Here is a 16,799-nt window from a genome sequence, read left to right on the forward strand (position 1 = left end):
AGAATGTGGAACTTGCTACCACATGGAGTAGTTGAGGTCATTTAAGGGGAAGTTAGCAAATACATGAGAGAGAAAGGAACGGAAGTATAAGTTGATAGGGTTAGATGAGGACGGGTGGGAGGACGCTTGTTGGGAGCATAAATACTAGCATTGTCCTATTGGGCTGAATGGCCTGGTTCTGTGCTATAGATTCGTTCTAATTCTATTTAATATGGCTGTGCATATGTTTTCACAAAATAGCACCCCCATATTGCAAATACAATATTTTGATAAAGCCAGATGTACAGAAAACTTTATGATATTGTTTATTTAAAAGAGTCCTGTACAGATTATCTTGTTGAACAATGTGACTTTCACCGACTAGAGAACTGCTCTCCCTACAAACCAAAATATCAACAACCTGTATTTTTGTCCATTGTAAAGAAGCTTACACGGTATAGGCAGACTTTCACTGTATGCAAAAACAGAAATATTCTAGAGGTATTCGAATACAATTTTTAAGCAATCAGGCCACAACTTCTCCCCTTTCAAATACTTAACCTGTATGTGTTTTTTAATATAAGTGCATTTAACCTAAAATATACATTTCAATAATTTAAATTGAAAAGTTACCTCTAGTTCATTTCTCAGGTTATACAGTTCCCGTTTGGCAGATTCATTCAGACAATGTCCAAGGGAATGTACCCATGAGTTTGCATTTTCTTGGACACTAAATGCCAAAGGCCTCAGCTGGAGCCGAATACACTGTTCATCTTTCACCATTAGCTGCTCTGCCACCTCCTCACTGATTCTGGTATAGAACTGCAATTTCTCATCATAACTAACACAGGAAGGATTCCTCGCTGCAAACTTCTCCACAACAATAGACTTATCCATCTTCCACAAGGATCTGTACTTCTTCCAGCGATTCAGGTACTTGCCCAAAGAACTAAGCAGTTTTTGGAGATTTTGACTGGTGGAAACAGCTTGCTCTATGATCTGTGGATACTGTGAAATGTCATTGTAAAAACTGAAGATGATTGGTTCATCATCTCCGTCAATATATTGTGGTGAACATTCAATGCAGGACCCATGCATCCACCGTACGAATAGCTGTAGCACGTGAAATACAAATATATAGAGAAAACATTGTAATAGAGTCAAAACAATTGGCATTGCTGTCCTCTGTAACTAACAAAACCTGAATTATTTTCAATGCATTTGGATTGGGAGATTGACTGATTTACCCAATTCTGTGCATAAACTGCTATAAGTGGGTGTATAGTTGTGCAGGAAGATACACAGGAAAACACCAAGACAAAGACTCCACAATGACCCAATGAGTAAATTCACCAGGTGATGTGGTACTGGACCATACTGACAAGGAAGGTCCTGGTTCTATGCAATGACTGTGGCCATTTACTTGATCTCAACCTAGCCCCTCAGTGTCTCATGCAGGCAGGGGAATTATTAAAAATTGTAAGTTACATGTACTTCTGTAAGAATAATAATTTTAATTAACCTTAGTTGTTTCCACACAGTCTTTTATGTTCTGGAGAGTCAGCTGATAAACTTCAGAAGCATTAGGTTTTAAGACAATCTCAGGGGCAGAGAGATGGACTTCAACTTGGAACAGGGGACTGGATCCAAGAATAGCAACATTAATCTGCTGAAGATTTCTGTGGAGAAAAATATAATGACTTTAGACCTGGCATGAACTAATGTAACAAACAATTACAATGCGTCTGTGCAGCGTGAGAAGGTGCTGTAGTGGTAATGCCATTGAGTTAGTAATCCAGAGGTCCAAGCTAATGCCCTGGGGACATGGGTTCAAATCCCATCATGCAACTGGTGGAATCTAAATTCAATTAATTAAAAAATATCTGGAACTGAAAGCTAGTCTCAGTGTCATGAAACTATCATCAATTCACTCATGTCCTTTAGAGAAGGAAATCTGCTGTCCTTACCTGGTCTGGCCGACATGTGACTCCAGACCAACAGCAATGGCCATTTGAAATGGCCTAGCAAGCCACTCAGTTGTCAAGGGCAATTAGGAATGGGAAACAAACACTGGCTTTGCCAGTGACACCCACATCCAATGAAAGAATTTTTAAAAAAGTTTAACGATCTTTTATTTGTTCTCAGGATTTTGGCAACACTGGTAAAGTCACATTTTTATTAACCATCCCTAGTTACCCTGAGAAGGTTCTAGTGAACAGCCTCTTGAATCGCAGTAGTCCTTGTGCTATTGCTGCTCCCACGATGAGGTTAGGGAGTGTTTTTTTAACTATCTGTTCACAGGATGGGGGCGGCATCACTGGTAGGGATGGCATTTATTGTCCAACATGCACATAAGGTCTCTAGACTTAGGTAAGCATAATGTGTCCCGACTGGGAGAGAATGTGCATTCTGTGGCAGGCAAACAGAAATTCTCCACATGTGAACTTCTCAACAGTTTGGTATGACAACTGTTAAACATAGCAATTGTTTTTGCAGGGGTCAGAAACCAGACTAACCAAGATTAAGTTCCATCCATAATACTGATGATTCACTGCCCTTCACTACCCATGGCAAAACTTTTTTTATTCATTCTTGGGATGTGAGTGTTGCTGCCTAGACGAACATTTATTGCCCACCACTAACTGCTCTAGAAAAGGTGGTGGTGAGCTGCCTTCTTAAACCGCTGCAGTCCATGTGGTGTAGGTACACCAACAGTGCAGTTAGGGCAAGAGTTCCAGGATTTTAACCCAGCGACAGTGAAGAAACAGTAATTTATTTCCAAGTCAGGATGGTGTATGGCTTGGAGGGGAACTTGCAGGTGATGGTGTTCCCATGCATCTGCTGCCCTTATTTCACTAGGTGGTGGAGGTTGCCGGTTTGGAAGGTGCTGTCAAGGAGCATTGGCAAGTTGCTGCAGTGCATCTTGTAGATGGTACACACTGCTGCCACTATGTGTCAGCGGTGGAGGGAGTGAACGTTGAAGGTGGCGGATGGGGAACTGATCAACCGGGCTGCTTTATCCTGGATCGTGTCAAGCTTCTTGACTGTTTTTTGGAGCTGCACTCATCCAAGCAAGTGGAGAGTATTCAATCACATTCCTGACTTGTGCCTTGTAGATGGTGGAAAGGCTTGGGGAGTCAGGAGTTGAGTGACTTGCCAGAGAATTCCCAGTCTCTGACCTGCTCTTGCAGCCACAGTATTCATGCAGCTGTCCAGTTAAGTTTCCCATCAACGGTGACCCTTAGGAGTACTGATGGCAGGGAATTCAGCAATGGTTAGACTCTCTCTTGTTAGAGATGGTCATTCACTGGCACTTGTGTACTGCGGATGTTACCTGTCACTTATCAATCCAAGCCTGAGGGCAGGTAAGAACCACCACACTGCTGTGTTTTTTTTATTTGTTTGTTGCATGTGGGCATCGCTGGCTAGGCCAGCATTTATTGCCCATCCCTAATTGCCCTTGACTTATAGAAAATCATAGAAAGCTTAAGGTACAGGAAGAGGTCACTTGGCCCATTGTGTCTGTGCCGGTTGAAAAACGATCCACCTATTCTAATCCCACCTTCCAGCATTTGGCCCGTAGCCCTGCAGATTATGGCACTTGAGGTGCATATCCAGACTCCTTTTGAATGAGTTGAGGGTCTCTGCCTCAATCACCCTTTCAGGCAGTGAATTCCAGACCATCACCACCCTCTGGGTGAAAAAGATTTTCCTCATCTCCCCTTAAATCAATGCCCCCTTGTCACTGACCTCTCTGCAGAAGTGAATAGACCCTTCACCTCCACTCTATCCGGGCCCCTCACAATTTTGTACATCTCAATCAGATCTCCCCTCAGCCTTCTCTGTTCCAAGGAGAACAACCCCAGCCTATGCAATCTTTCCTCATAGCTGCATTGTTCCAGTCCTGGCAACATCCTCGTAAATCTCCTCTGTAATCTCTCTAGTGCAATTACATCCTTTTTGTAATAAGGTGACCAGAACTGCACACAGTACTCAAGTTGTAGCCTAACCAATGAGTGATATAGTTCCAGCATAACCTCCTGCTCTTATATCCTATACCTTGGCTAATAAAGGAAAGGATTCCATATGCCTTCTTAATCACCTTACTGACCTGTCCTGCTACCTTCAGGGATCTGTGGACATTCACTCTATGGTCCCTCACTTCCTCTACACTTCCAGGTATTTTTCCATTTAGCATTTATTCCTTTGCCTTGCTTGACCTCCCCAAATCACCGCACACTTCTCCAAGTTGGAGTAGCCATATAAACACCCTGGCGACAAGAGCAGGTCAGAGGCCAGGAATCCTGAGGCGAGTAACTCATCTCCTGACTCCCCAAAGCCTGTCCACCATCTACAAGGCACAAGTCAGGAGTGTGATGGAATACTCTCCACTTGCCTGGATGGGTGCAGCTCCAACAACACTCAAGAAGCTCAACACCATCCAGGACAAAGCAGTCCACTTGATTGGCACTCCAACCACAAACATTCACTCCCTCCACCACCGAAGCACAGTGGCAGCAGTGTGTACCATCTATAAGATGCACTGCAGCAATGCACCAAGGCTCCTTAGACAACACCTTCCAAACCGGCGACCTCTACCAACTAGAAGGGCAAAAGCAGCAAATGCATGGGAACACCAGCAGCTGCAAGTTCCCCTCCAAGTCACACACCATCCTGACTTGGAACTATATCGCTGTTCCTTCACTGTCCCTGGACCAAATTCCTGGAACTCCCTTCTTAACAGCACTGTGGGTGTACCTACCTCACAAGGACTGCAGCGGTTCAAGGCAGCAGCTCACCACCACCTTCTCAAGAGCAATTAGGGATGGGCAATAAATGGTGGCCTAGCCACCGATGCCCACATCCCAAGAATGAATTTTTTAAAAATTCCATTTGCCACTTTTCTGCCCATCTGACCAGACCATCAATAGCTTCCTGCAGTCTCCAGCTATCCTCCTCACTACCTACCTCACGGCCAATCTTTGTGTCTTCTGCAAACTTCTTGATCGTGCCCTCTACATTTACATCCAAATCATTAATACATATCACAAAAAGCAGGGGACCCAGTACTGAGCCCTGCGGAACGCCACTGGAAACAGCTCTCCAGTCGCTAAAACACCCGTCAACAATTTACCCTTTGTTTCCTGCCACTGAGCCAATTTTGTATCCACCTTGCTGCATTTCCCGGGATCCCATGGGATTTTATTTTTTTAACCAGTCTGCCATGTGGGAGCTTGTCAAAAACCTTGCTAAAATCGATGTAGACCACATCAACTGCACAATCCTCATCTATCTTCCTTGTTACTTCTTCAAAAAAGTCGATCAAATCAGTCAAACAAGATCTTCCCTTAACAAATCCATGCTGACTAGCCTTGATTAACCTGTGCCTTTCTAAATGACAGTTTATCCTGTCTCTCAGAATAGATTCCAATAATTTGCCCACTACTGAGGTTAGACTGATGGCCTGTAATTATTCGGTCTATCCCTTTTTAAACAGAGGTACAACATTAGTCGGGGATAGTATAGTTAGGGGCATAGACACTGTTCTCTGTGGCCAAGATCGAGAGTCCCGAAGGCTCTGTTGCCTACCTGGTGCCAGGGTTCGGGATATTTCATCTGGGCTGCAGAGGGACTTGGAGTGGGAGGGGAAAGATCCGGTTGTCGTGGTCCACGTCGATACCAACAATAGAGGTAGAATGAGGTTAGAGGTTCTGCTGAGGGAATATGAGCAACTAGGGGCTAAATTAAAAAGCAGAACCAAAAAGGTAATAATGTCCGGACTACTACCTAAGCCACAAGCAAATTGGCAAAGGGTCAATAAGATTAAAGAGGTAAATGCGTGGCTCAAAGATTGGTGTCGGAGAAATGGGTTCGAATTCGTGGGACATTGGGGAAGGAGGGAGCTGTTCCGATGGGATGGGCTCCACCTGAATCATGCTGGGACCAGAGTCCTGGTGAATCGCATAATTAGGGCTATAGATACGGCTTTAAACTAAATAGTGGGGGGGAGGATTCAGTTGCATGGAAAAACAGGAAGTTAAAGGAGAAGGTAGGAGTGCAGGTTAGTGGTGAGGCTGATTGTTACCAAACTGGTTAAACCAGAAGAGAGAAATAATAAACAGGCGAATAAAGCATCAGTGCTGAAGGACAGGTTAGGGGGTATCGCCCAAATAAGAGTTCTATATACAAATGCACGGAGTGTAAGGAATAAACTAGATGAGCTACAGGCACAAATTCAAATGGAAGATTATGATGTGGTGGTCATTGCGGAGACGTGGCTGCAGGATGGTCGGGACTGGGAACTAAATATACCTGGTTATAAAGTTTACAGGAGGGACAGGGAAAATGGCAGAGGGGGTGGAGTAGCCTTACTGATTAGAAATAATATCACCTCATTGGTGAGGGAGGATATAATGAGGGGAAAGTATCCAGTGGAGACCTTATGGGTGGAATTGAGGAACAGAAAAGGATCTAAAACTGTAATAGATGTTGTGTATAGACCTCCTGGTAGCAGTTCTGAGGTGTTAGATTGTATAAATGCACATATTAGGCAAGTGTGTAACAAAGGCAGAGTAGTATTAATGGGGGATTTTAACTTACACATAGATTGGGAGAGGCAGACTAGCACCTGTCAGAAAGGTAGTGAATTTCTGGAATGTGTCTGGGATAGTTTCCTACAGCAATATGTCCTAGATGTAACAAGGGGACAATATTAGATTTAGTTATGAGTAATGAGCCAAATTTAATTAGTAGCCTAACTGTGCGTGAACATTTATCAAATAGTGATCACAACATGATCGAATTCAAGGTAGTGTTTGAAAGTGAAAAGCATGAATCAGCTACTAGAATTTTAGACTTGGGTAAGGCTGACTTTACCAGGATGAGACAGAGACTGTCCACGGTAAACTGGGTAGATCTGTTAATGGGTCAAACGACTGAAGAACAGTGGAGAATACTTAGAGAAACATTAAACGGAATACAGAGCGAGTATATATCCCTGAGAGGAAAAAGCTCCACTTCACAGGAAAAACAACCATGGACAACTAAAGAGATGAGGGATAGCATAAAACAAAAAGAAAGGCTTACAAAAACGAAAAATGCAGCACAGATCCGGCCGAATGGGATCGATACAAAGACCAGCAAAAGGTCACAAAGCAGCTTATAAGAGCTACTAAAAGAGATTATGAAAGGAAACTTGCAAGGGACATCAAAATCAATAAGAAGAAATTTTATAGTTACATAAAGGGAAAGCAGGTGGTCAAGAGCAATGTAGGCCCACTAAAAACTGAAAATGGAGATATTGTCATTGATAATGGGGAAATGGCAGACATGTTGAACAATTACTTTGCCACAGTATTTATAGTTGAAAAGGAGGACAACTTGCCGGAAGTCCCGAAAAATTAATAGCCGATAGGGGACAGGGACATAATACAATTATTGTAAGTAAAACATCAGTAACAAGGAAATTAATGGAACTAAAGAATGAGAAATCCCCAGGACCTGACGGTTTCCATCCGAGGGTGTTAAAGGAAGTAGGGGACCACATTGTAGATGCCCTAACTATAGTCTTTCAGAGTTCCCTAGATTCAGGAGTGGTCAGTCCAGCACAGGAACAGGCCATTGAGCCCTCCAAGTCCCTCTGGATTGGAAAGTTGCACATGTTACTCCACTTTTTAAGAAGGGTGAAAGGGGGAACCAAGGAAATTACAGACCAGTTAGCCTGACATCTGTGGTGGGCAAGTTGCTGGAGTCTATAATCAAGGATAGGGTGACTGAACACCTCGAAAAATTTCAGTTAATCAGGGACAGCCAGCATGGATTCATGACAGGAAGGTCATGCCTGACAAATCTCAATGAACTTTTTGAAGAAGTGACTAAGGTGGTGGACAGGGGAATTATGGATGTTATTTATATGGACTTCCAGAAGGCATTTGATAAAGTCTCACATAAGAGACTGTTAACTAAGGTAGAAGCCCATGGAGTTGAGGGCAAACTATTGACATGGTTAGAAAGTTGGTTGAGTGGTAGGCGACAGAGAGTGGGGATAATGGGTAAGTACTCCGATTGGCAGGATGTGACTAGTGGTGTCCCGCAGGGATCTGTGTTGGGGCCTCAATTATTCACATCATTCATTAACAACTTGGATGATGGCATAGTAATCATATATCCAAATTTGCTGATGATACAAAGTTAGGCAGCATTGTAGACAGTCTAGATGATAGCATAAAATTGCAAAGAGTCATTAACAGACTAGGTGAGTGGGCAAAACTGTGGCAGATGGATTTCAATGCGGGCAAGTGTGAAATTATCCATTTTGGACCAAAAAAGGATAGAGCAGGGTACTTTCTAAATGGGAAGAGGTTAAGTACAGTGGATGTCCAAAGAAACTTGGGGGTTCAGGTGCATAGATCTTTAAAATGCCACGAGCAAGTACAGAAAATAATCAAAAAGGTTAATGGAACGCTAGCCTTTATATCTAGAGGATTGGAGTATGAAGACACAGAGGTTATGCTGCAGCTGTACAAAACCCTGGTTAGACCCCACTTGGAGTACTGTGAGCAGTTCTGGGCACCACACCATCGGAACGATATATTGGCCTTGGAGGGAATGCAATGTAGGTTTACAAGAATGATACCTGGACTACAGGGATGAAGTTACGAGGAGCGATTACACAAATTAGGCCTGTTTTCGCTAGAATTTAGAAGGTTAAGGGGTGATCTGATTGAAGTCTTCAAGATATTAACAGGAAAAGACAGGCTAGATAAAGATAAACTATTTCCACTGGTTGGAGATTCTAAAACTAGGGGGCATAGTCTAAAAATTAGGACCAGACCGTTCAGGAGAGATGTTAGGAAGCACTTCTTCATGCAAAGGGTGGTAGAGGTTTGGAACTCTCTCCCACAAACAGCAGTTGAAACTAGAACAGTTGTTAATTTTAAATCTGAGATAGATAGATTTTTGTTAAGCAAAGATATTAAGGGATATGGGCCAAAGGCAGGTAGATGGAGTTAGGCCGCGGATCAGTCATGATCTCACTAAATGGCGGGACAGGCTCGAGGGGCTGAATGGCCTACTCCTGTTCCTATCTTACTATGTTCCTATTAGCAGTTCTCCAATCCTCCGGCATCACACCTGTATCCAGTGAGGACTGGAAAATGATAGTCAGACCTTCTGCTATTTCCTCTCTTGCTTCTTTTAACAGCCTAGGGTACAGTTCATCTGGCCCTGGTGATTTATCAACTTTCAAGGATGCTCGTCCCATTAATACTTCCTCTCTCCCTATGTTTATCACATCCAATACTTCACACTCCTCCTCCTTAACTACAATATCCGCATCGTTCCCCATTTTTTGTGAAGACAGACGCAAAGTATTCATTAAGAACCATACCAACATCTTCGGCCCCTACACATAGGTTACCTTTTTGGTCTTTTATTGGCCCTACTCTCTCTTTAGTTATCCTCTCACTCTTAATGTATTGATAAAACATCTCCTTGATTTTGCTTGCCAATATTCTTTCATACCCTCTCTTTGCTTTCCTAATTTCCTTTTTGATTTCACTTCTCCACTTTCTATACTCCTCTCGGCATTTGAGTTCTCAGTGTCGGACATAAGCTTTCCTTTTCTGCCTTATCTTACCCTGTAGGCTCCTTGATATCCATGGGGCTCTAGATTTGGCCGTCTCACCCTTTTTCTTTGTGGGAACATGTTTACTCTGAACCCCCTGCATTTCCTCTTTGAATGCCTCCCACTGTTCTGACACTGATTTACCTTCAAGTAGCTGTTTCCAGTCCACGTTCGCTAAATCACTCCTCAGTTTAGTAAAGTTGGCCTTGTCCCAATTCAGAACTCTAACCCCTATTCTATCTCTGTCCTTTTCCATAATTATGTTCAAACTGACTGAATTATGATCACTACCACCAAAATGCCATCCTTTCCACCTGCCCATCTTCATTTCCTAAAACTAAGTCCAAAACTACACCCTCTCTTGTTGGACTTGCTAAATACTGGGCAAAAGGTTCGCCTGAATGCACCTCAAGAATTCTGCTCTCTCAATTCCTTTCACACTAAAACTATCCCAGTTAATATTGGGGTAGTTAAACTCCCCTACTATTACTGCCCTATTGTTCTTGCACTTCTCAGAGATTTATCTACATATCTGCTCTTCTATCTCCCTCTAACTGTTTGGGGGTCTGTAGTACACTCCCAGCAGTGTGACTGTCCTGAGCTCAATCCATATGGCCTCATTTGATGAACCTTCCAACAGGTCATCTCTCCTCACAGCTGTAATAGTTTCCTTGACCAAAATTGCCAAGCCCCTCCATTCTTATCCCCCTCCCTGTTGCATCTGAAAACTCTGTAACCAGGAACGTTGAGCTGCTATTCCTGTCCCTCCTTCAGCCATGCTTCAGTAATAGCTATGATATCATGCTGCCACGTGTCTATCTGTGCCCTCAGCTCATCTGCTTTATTTGTTATACTCCTTGCATTGAAATAGATATCCTGGAGTACTGCCAAACTCTTTTTTTTAATTTTCTAACCTTTGTTTCCTCTGCCTTCCGGATTCATCCGTTAACTTGGATGCTGGGCTATTTCAGAAGGCATTTAAGAGTCAACCACATTGCTGTGGATTTGGAGCCAGGTAAGGCAAGGACAGCAAATTTCCTTCCCGAAAGGACATGAATGAACCAGGTGGGTTTTTACAACAATCGACAATGGCTTCATGGTCACCATTAGAGTAGCTTCTTTTTAAATTCCAGGTTAATTAACTAAATTCAAATTTAACCATCGAACACATGTCCCCAGAGCATTAGCCTGGGCTCTGCATTACTAAGCCAATGACATTACCACTATGCCACCACCTCACCCCAGGTAGTCACATATAAGCCAGAAGGAGTAAGGATGGCAAATTTTCTTCCCTAACGGGCATTAGTGAACCAGATGGGTTTTTACAACAATCTGGTAGTTTCATTTCACAATTACTGATACTAGCTTTTTATTCTAGATTTATTTAATTAAATTTAAATTCCCTAGCTGCTGTGGTGGGATTTGAACTTATGTCTCTGGATCATTAGTCCAGGTCTCTGGATTACCAGTCCAGTAACACAACTACTATGCTGCCATTCCCATTGTACTGGAACAGAAAGAAATCATAATTAGTATACTGGTATAAGACCAAGAACAGATCACCCACACCTCTCTCAATCATAGACGATGCTCAACCTGAAGAAACCAAAAGAAGGAATAAGCTTGCAATTGTTAAAAAAACACATTAAAGTAAATTTTCTAGTGATGAATTTGAAACGTCAGGAAAACAGAGCCCACACCGCCCACTGTGCCCAATTTTCTGCTACGAATGTACATCCGAACATACGAATTAGGAGCAGGAGTAGGCCACTCAACCCCTCGAGCCTGCTTCGCCATTCAATAAGACCATGGCTGATCTGACTGTAACCTCGTCTCCACATTTCCACCTACCCCCAATAACCTTTCACCCCCTTGCTTATCAGGAATCTATCTACCTCTGCCTTAAAAATATTCAAAGACTCTGCTTCCACCGCCTTTTGAAGAAGAGAATTCCAAAGACTCACAACCCTCAGAGAAAAAATTTCTCCTCATCTCTGTCTTAAATGAGCAACCCCTTATTTTTAAACAGTGACCCCTGGTCCTAGATTCTCCCACAAGAGGAAACATCCTTTCCACATCCACCCTGTCAAGACCCCTCAGAATCTAATATGTTTCAATCAAGTCACCTCTTATTCTTCTAAACACCAGCAGATACAATAATAAAAGCAAAATACTGTAGATGCTGGAAATCTGAAATAAAAACAAGAAATGCTGGAAATACTCAGCAGGTCTGGCAGCATCTGTGGAGAGAGGAGTAGAGTTAACGTTTCAGGTCAGTGACCCTTCTTCAGAACTGACAAATATTAGAAATGTTAACTATTTTAAGCAAGTAAAGCGGGGTAGGGCAAGAGGTAACAAAAGAGGTGTTGATAGGACAAGGTCACAGAGAATAACTGACCAGAAGGTAATGAAACAAAGGCAAGCGGTATGTTAATGGTGTGCTGAAAGGTGTGAATAGACTTTAAAGCACAAAGCACTCCAAGCACTAACATTAAAAAAAATTTTTAAAAGACAGAAACAGTGGGTAGGCACAGTAGAAACAAACTAAACACACTAAAAAACCTAACATAAAACAACTAAATAAAAAACAATTTAAAAAAACTAAACATAAAAAGGGGCGGGGCCCGTCATGCTCTGAAATTATAGAACTCAATGTTCAGTCCGACAGGCTGTAGTGTGCCTAATCAGTAAATGAGATGCTGTTTCTCGAGCTTGCATTGACGTTCGCTGGAACACTGCAGCAATCCCAGGACAGAGATGTGAGCATGAGAGCAAGGGGGGAGTGTTGAAATGGCCAGCAACCAGAAGCTCGGGGTCCTGCTTTTGGACTGAGCGGAGATGTTCTGCAAAGCGGTCACCCAATCTGCATTTGGTCTCCCGAGTGTAGAGGAGACCACACTGTGAGCAGCGAATACAGTATACTACATTGAAAGAAGTACAAGTAAATCGCGGCTTCACCTGAAAGGAGTTTTTGGGGCCTTGGATAGTGAGGAGAGAGGAGGTAAATGGGCAGGTATTACACCTCCTGCGATTGCAAGGTAAGGTGCCGTGGGAAGGGGACGATGTGGTGGGGGTAATGGAGGAGTGGACGGAGTGGAGGAGTGACCCTGTCTTATCAACACCTCTTTTGTTAGCTCTTGCTTCACCCTCCAGCGAATACAAGCCTAGCCTGTCCAACTTTTCCTCATAAGACAGCCCGCCCATTCCAGGTATTAGTCTAGTAAACTTCTCTGAACTGCTTCCAACACATTTACATCCTTCCTTAAATAAGAAGACCAATACTGTACACAGTACTACAGATGTGGTCTCACCAATGCCCTGTATAGCTGAAGCATAACCTCCCAACTTTTGTATTCAATTCCCGTTGCAATAAATGATAACATTCTATTAGCTTTCCTATTTATGTGCTGTACCTGCATATTAACCTTTTGTAATTCATGCACTAGGAGACCCAGATCCTCATCTCAGAGCTCTGCAATCTCTCACCATTTAGATAATATGCTTCTTTTTTTATTCTTCCTGCCAAAGTGGACAATTTCACACTTTCCCACATTATACTCCAAATGCCAGATCTTTGCCCACTCACTTAACCTATCTATATCCTTTTATAGCCTCCTTATGGCCTCTTCAGAACTTACTTTCCTACCTATCTTTGTGTCATCAGCAAATTTAGCAACCATACCTTCAGTCCCTTCATCTAAGTCATTTATATAAATTGTCAAAAGTTGAGATCCCAGCACTGATCCCTGTGGCACACCACTCGTTACATCTTGCCAACCAGAAAATGACCCATTTAGGCCTACTTTCTGTTTTCTGTTCGTGAGCCAATCTTCTATCCACATCAATATGATACCCCCTACACCATGAGCTTTTATTTTCCGCAATAATCTTTGATGTGGGACCTTATCAAATGCCTTCAGGAAATCTAAGTACAGTACATCCACCAGTTCCCCTTTATCCACAGCACGTGTTACTTCTTCACAGTGGCGCAGTGGTTAGCACCACAGCCTCACAGCTCCAGCGACCCGGGTTCAATTCTGGGTACTGCCTGTGCGGAGTTTGCAAGTTCTCCCAGTGAACCGTGTGGGTTTTCACTGGGTGCTCCAGTTTCCTCCCACAGCTAAAGACTTGCAGGTTGATAGATAAATTGGCCATTATAAATTGCCCCTAGTATAGGTAGGTGGTAGGAGAATTGTGGGGATGTGGTAGGAATATGCGATTAGTGTAGGGTTAGTAAAAATGGGTGGTTGATGGTCGGCACAGACTTGGTGGGCCGAAGGGCCTGTTTCAGTGCTGTGTCTCTAAATAAATAAATTGGTTAAACATGATTTCCCTTTCACAAAACCATGTTGACTCTGCCTGATTACCTTGAATTGTTCAAAATACCCTGCTATAACACCTTTAATAATAGCTTCTAACATTTTCCCTAAGACAGATGCTAAGCTAACTAGCCTGTAGTTTCCTGCTTTCTGTCTCCCTTCCTTTTTGAATAAAGGAGATACATTGGCTTTTTTCCAATCTAATGGAACCTTCCCCAAATCGCGAGAATTTTGGAAAATCAAAACTAGTGCATCAACTATATCGCTAGCCACTTTCCTAGGATGCTCTGTCAAGTGGGGTTCTGTACTCAGGTGCAGCCTCACATCACTACCCTTCAACTCCATCTCAAAAACCAATAAGACTCACCTCAATATCATTTTGACAAGGCAGTCGTAAACTCTTCGTTCCCAAAATCTGTAATACAGTGCCATCTTTGAAGCCTTTCCAGTGTTGGTGTGGAAAACTAGACCTTCCATTTTTGTCAGCAGTGGTCCAATTGCTTTATACTTACTGACTAAATTCAAGATCTCCTTTGTGCGCTCCTGTTCTACATACTCATAAAACTCCTTTACTCCTAACAAAAGCAAACAAAACATTTCATTCGGTTTGTGATAAAGTTACACCACACCCTTTATAACATAATGGCTTTCGTGTGTTTTCCAAGGTTTGAAATAATTCTACAATACCTGCAAGATCCTCCTTTGATTTGGGTGGTGGCCTTTTAAAGAGATCTGCTGAATCTATCGCTGCAAGTTTAGTTGCAATGTCTCTGACATTTTTATGGATTTGATTTACAAGCGATTCAAATTTTCCAATTGCTTGGTCACAGCGACCAAGGTAATCATGAATACCTATTTAAAAAATCAACCCGACTTTACTAGTTTAATCACATTACATAGTAGTAGCATTATGGATATTCATCAAAAAGACAGTATCTTTTTCCTTCAAGTCTCATCATATCATTAATTATATAATCTGTGACTTGCAATTTTATAAACATACATGGGGTGCCAATGCTCCTCATGGCAATTTTCAGTTTGCATTTATTAGCAGGTATCCTGGGTGCTCTAAATCACAGCCTGATCTTGAAGGAAGCACAGCTAACACTCATTTCCTACTGACTGCCAGTGGTTTTTCAAAATTATTAATTTTCAGCATGTGGGCATCGCTGGCAAGGTCAACATTTATTGCCATCTCTAATTTCCCTGAGAAGGTAGCGGTGAGCTGCTTTCCTGAACCGCTGGTAATGGTTTGATATAACTGAGTGCCTTGCTAAACCACCTCAGAGTGTAGTCAAAAGTGAACCACACTGGTGTGGGGACTGGAGTCACATATAGTTCCAGAATGTGTAAGGATGGCAGTTTCCATCCCTAAAGGACATTAGTGAACCAGTTGGGTTTTTACAACAATCCAACAATCAGGTTTACTAGTACCAGCTTTTCTCATTTTCAAATAAAATCAAATTCTCAAACTGCCATGGTGGGATTTAATCTCATATTCTGTGGATTACTTTTTAAAAATTTGTTCCTGGGATGTGGGCGTCGCTGGCTAAGCCAGCATTTATTGCCCATTCCTAATTGTCCTTGAGAAGGTGGTGGTGAGCTGCCTTCTTGAACCGCTGCAGTCCATGTGGGGTAGGTACACCCACTGTGCTGTTAGGAAGGGAGTTCCAGGATTTTGACCCAGCGACAGTGAAGGAACGGCGATATAGTTCCCAGTCAGGATGGCGTGTGGCTTGGAGGTGAACTTGCAGGTGGTGGTGTTCCCATGCATCTGCTGCCCTTGTCCTTCTAGGTGGTAGGGGTCGCGGGTTTGGAAGGTGATGCATAAGGAACCTTGCTGCAATGCATCTTGTAGATGGTACACACTGCTGCCACTGTGCTTCGGTGGTGGAGGGAGTGAATGTTTGTGCATGGTGTGCCAATCAAGTGGGCTGCTTTGTCCTGGATGGTGTCGAGCTTCTTGAGTGTTATTGGAGCTGCACCCATCCAGGCAAGTGGAGAGTATTCCATCACACTCCTGATTTGTGCCTTGTAGATAGTGGACAGGCACTGGGGAGTCAGGAGGTGAGTTACTCACTGCAGGATTCTGAGCCTCTGACCTGCTCTTGTAGCCACGGTATTTATATGGCTACTCCAGGTCAGTTTCTGGTCAATGGTAGCCCCTAGGATATTGATAGTGGGGAATTCAGCGACGGTAATGCCATTGAATGTCATGGAGCGATGGTCAGATTCTCTCTTGTTGGAGATGGTCATTGCCTGGCACTTGTGTGGCACAAATGTTACTCGCCACTTATCAGCCCAAGCCTGGATATTGTCCAGGTTTTCCTGCATTTCTACACGGACTGCTTCAGTACCTGAGGAGTCGCGAATGTTGCTGAACATTGTGCAATCATCAGCGAACATCCCCACTTCTGACCTTATGATTGAAGGGAGGTCATTGATGAAGCAGCTGAAGATGGTTGGGCCCAGGACATTACCCTGAGGAACTCCTGCAGTGAAGTCCTGGAGCTGAGCTGATTGACCTCCAACAACCACAACCATCTTCCTCTGCACTAGATACAACTCCAACCAGTGGAGCATTTTCCCCCTAATTCCCATTGACTCCAGTTTTGCTAGGGCTCCTTGATGCTATACTCGGTCAAATGCTGCCTTGATGTCAATGGCAGTCGCTCTCACCTCACTTCTTGAGTTCAGCTCTTTTGTCCATGTTTAAACCAAGGCTGTTATGAGGTCTGGAGCTGAGTGGCCCTGGCAGAACCCAAACTGAGCGTCAGTGAGCAGGTTATTGCTAAGCAAGTGCTGCTTGATAGCACTGTCGACAATACCTTCCATCACTTTATTGATGATTGAGAGTAGACTGATGGGGCGGTAAT

The 16,799-nt window shown here is 43.2% G+C and overlaps 1 protein-coding gene across 11 annotated transcripts in view; it reads right to left on the minus strand.

The window, feature by feature from the left end:
* Nucleotides 1-16,799, minus strand: part of dnah10 (dynein axonemal heavy chain 10) — a 323,633-nt gene that overhangs the window by 234,513 nt on the left and 72,321 nt on the right. For all 11 annotated transcript variants that reach the window (XR_010977212.1, XM_068054492.1, XM_068054489.1 and 8 more), the window contains 4 exons: nt 14,611-14,775; nt 14,291-14,498; nt 1,502-1,658; nt 613-1,092 (listed from right to left, as the gene is read on the minus strand). Coding sequence is in view for 10 of the 11 variants with exons in the window: in XM_068054492.1 (XP_067910593.1) it covers nt 613-1,092; nt 1,502-1,658; nt 14,291-14,498; nt 14,611-14,775 (1,010 nt within the window). In the remaining variant the exon portion in view is untranslated. The remainder of the gene's footprint in view (nt 1-612; nt 1,093-1,501; nt 1,659-14,290; nt 14,499-14,610; nt 14,776-16,799) is intronic.

Source organism: Heterodontus francisci, chromosome 23 (genome assembly GCF_036365525.1).
Source record: "Heterodontus francisci isolate sHetFra1 chromosome 23, sHetFra1.hap1, whole genome shotgun sequence".
Classification (NCBI taxonomy): domain Eukaryota; kingdom Metazoa; phylum Chordata; class Chondrichthyes; order Heterodontiformes; family Heterodontidae; genus Heterodontus; species Heterodontus francisci.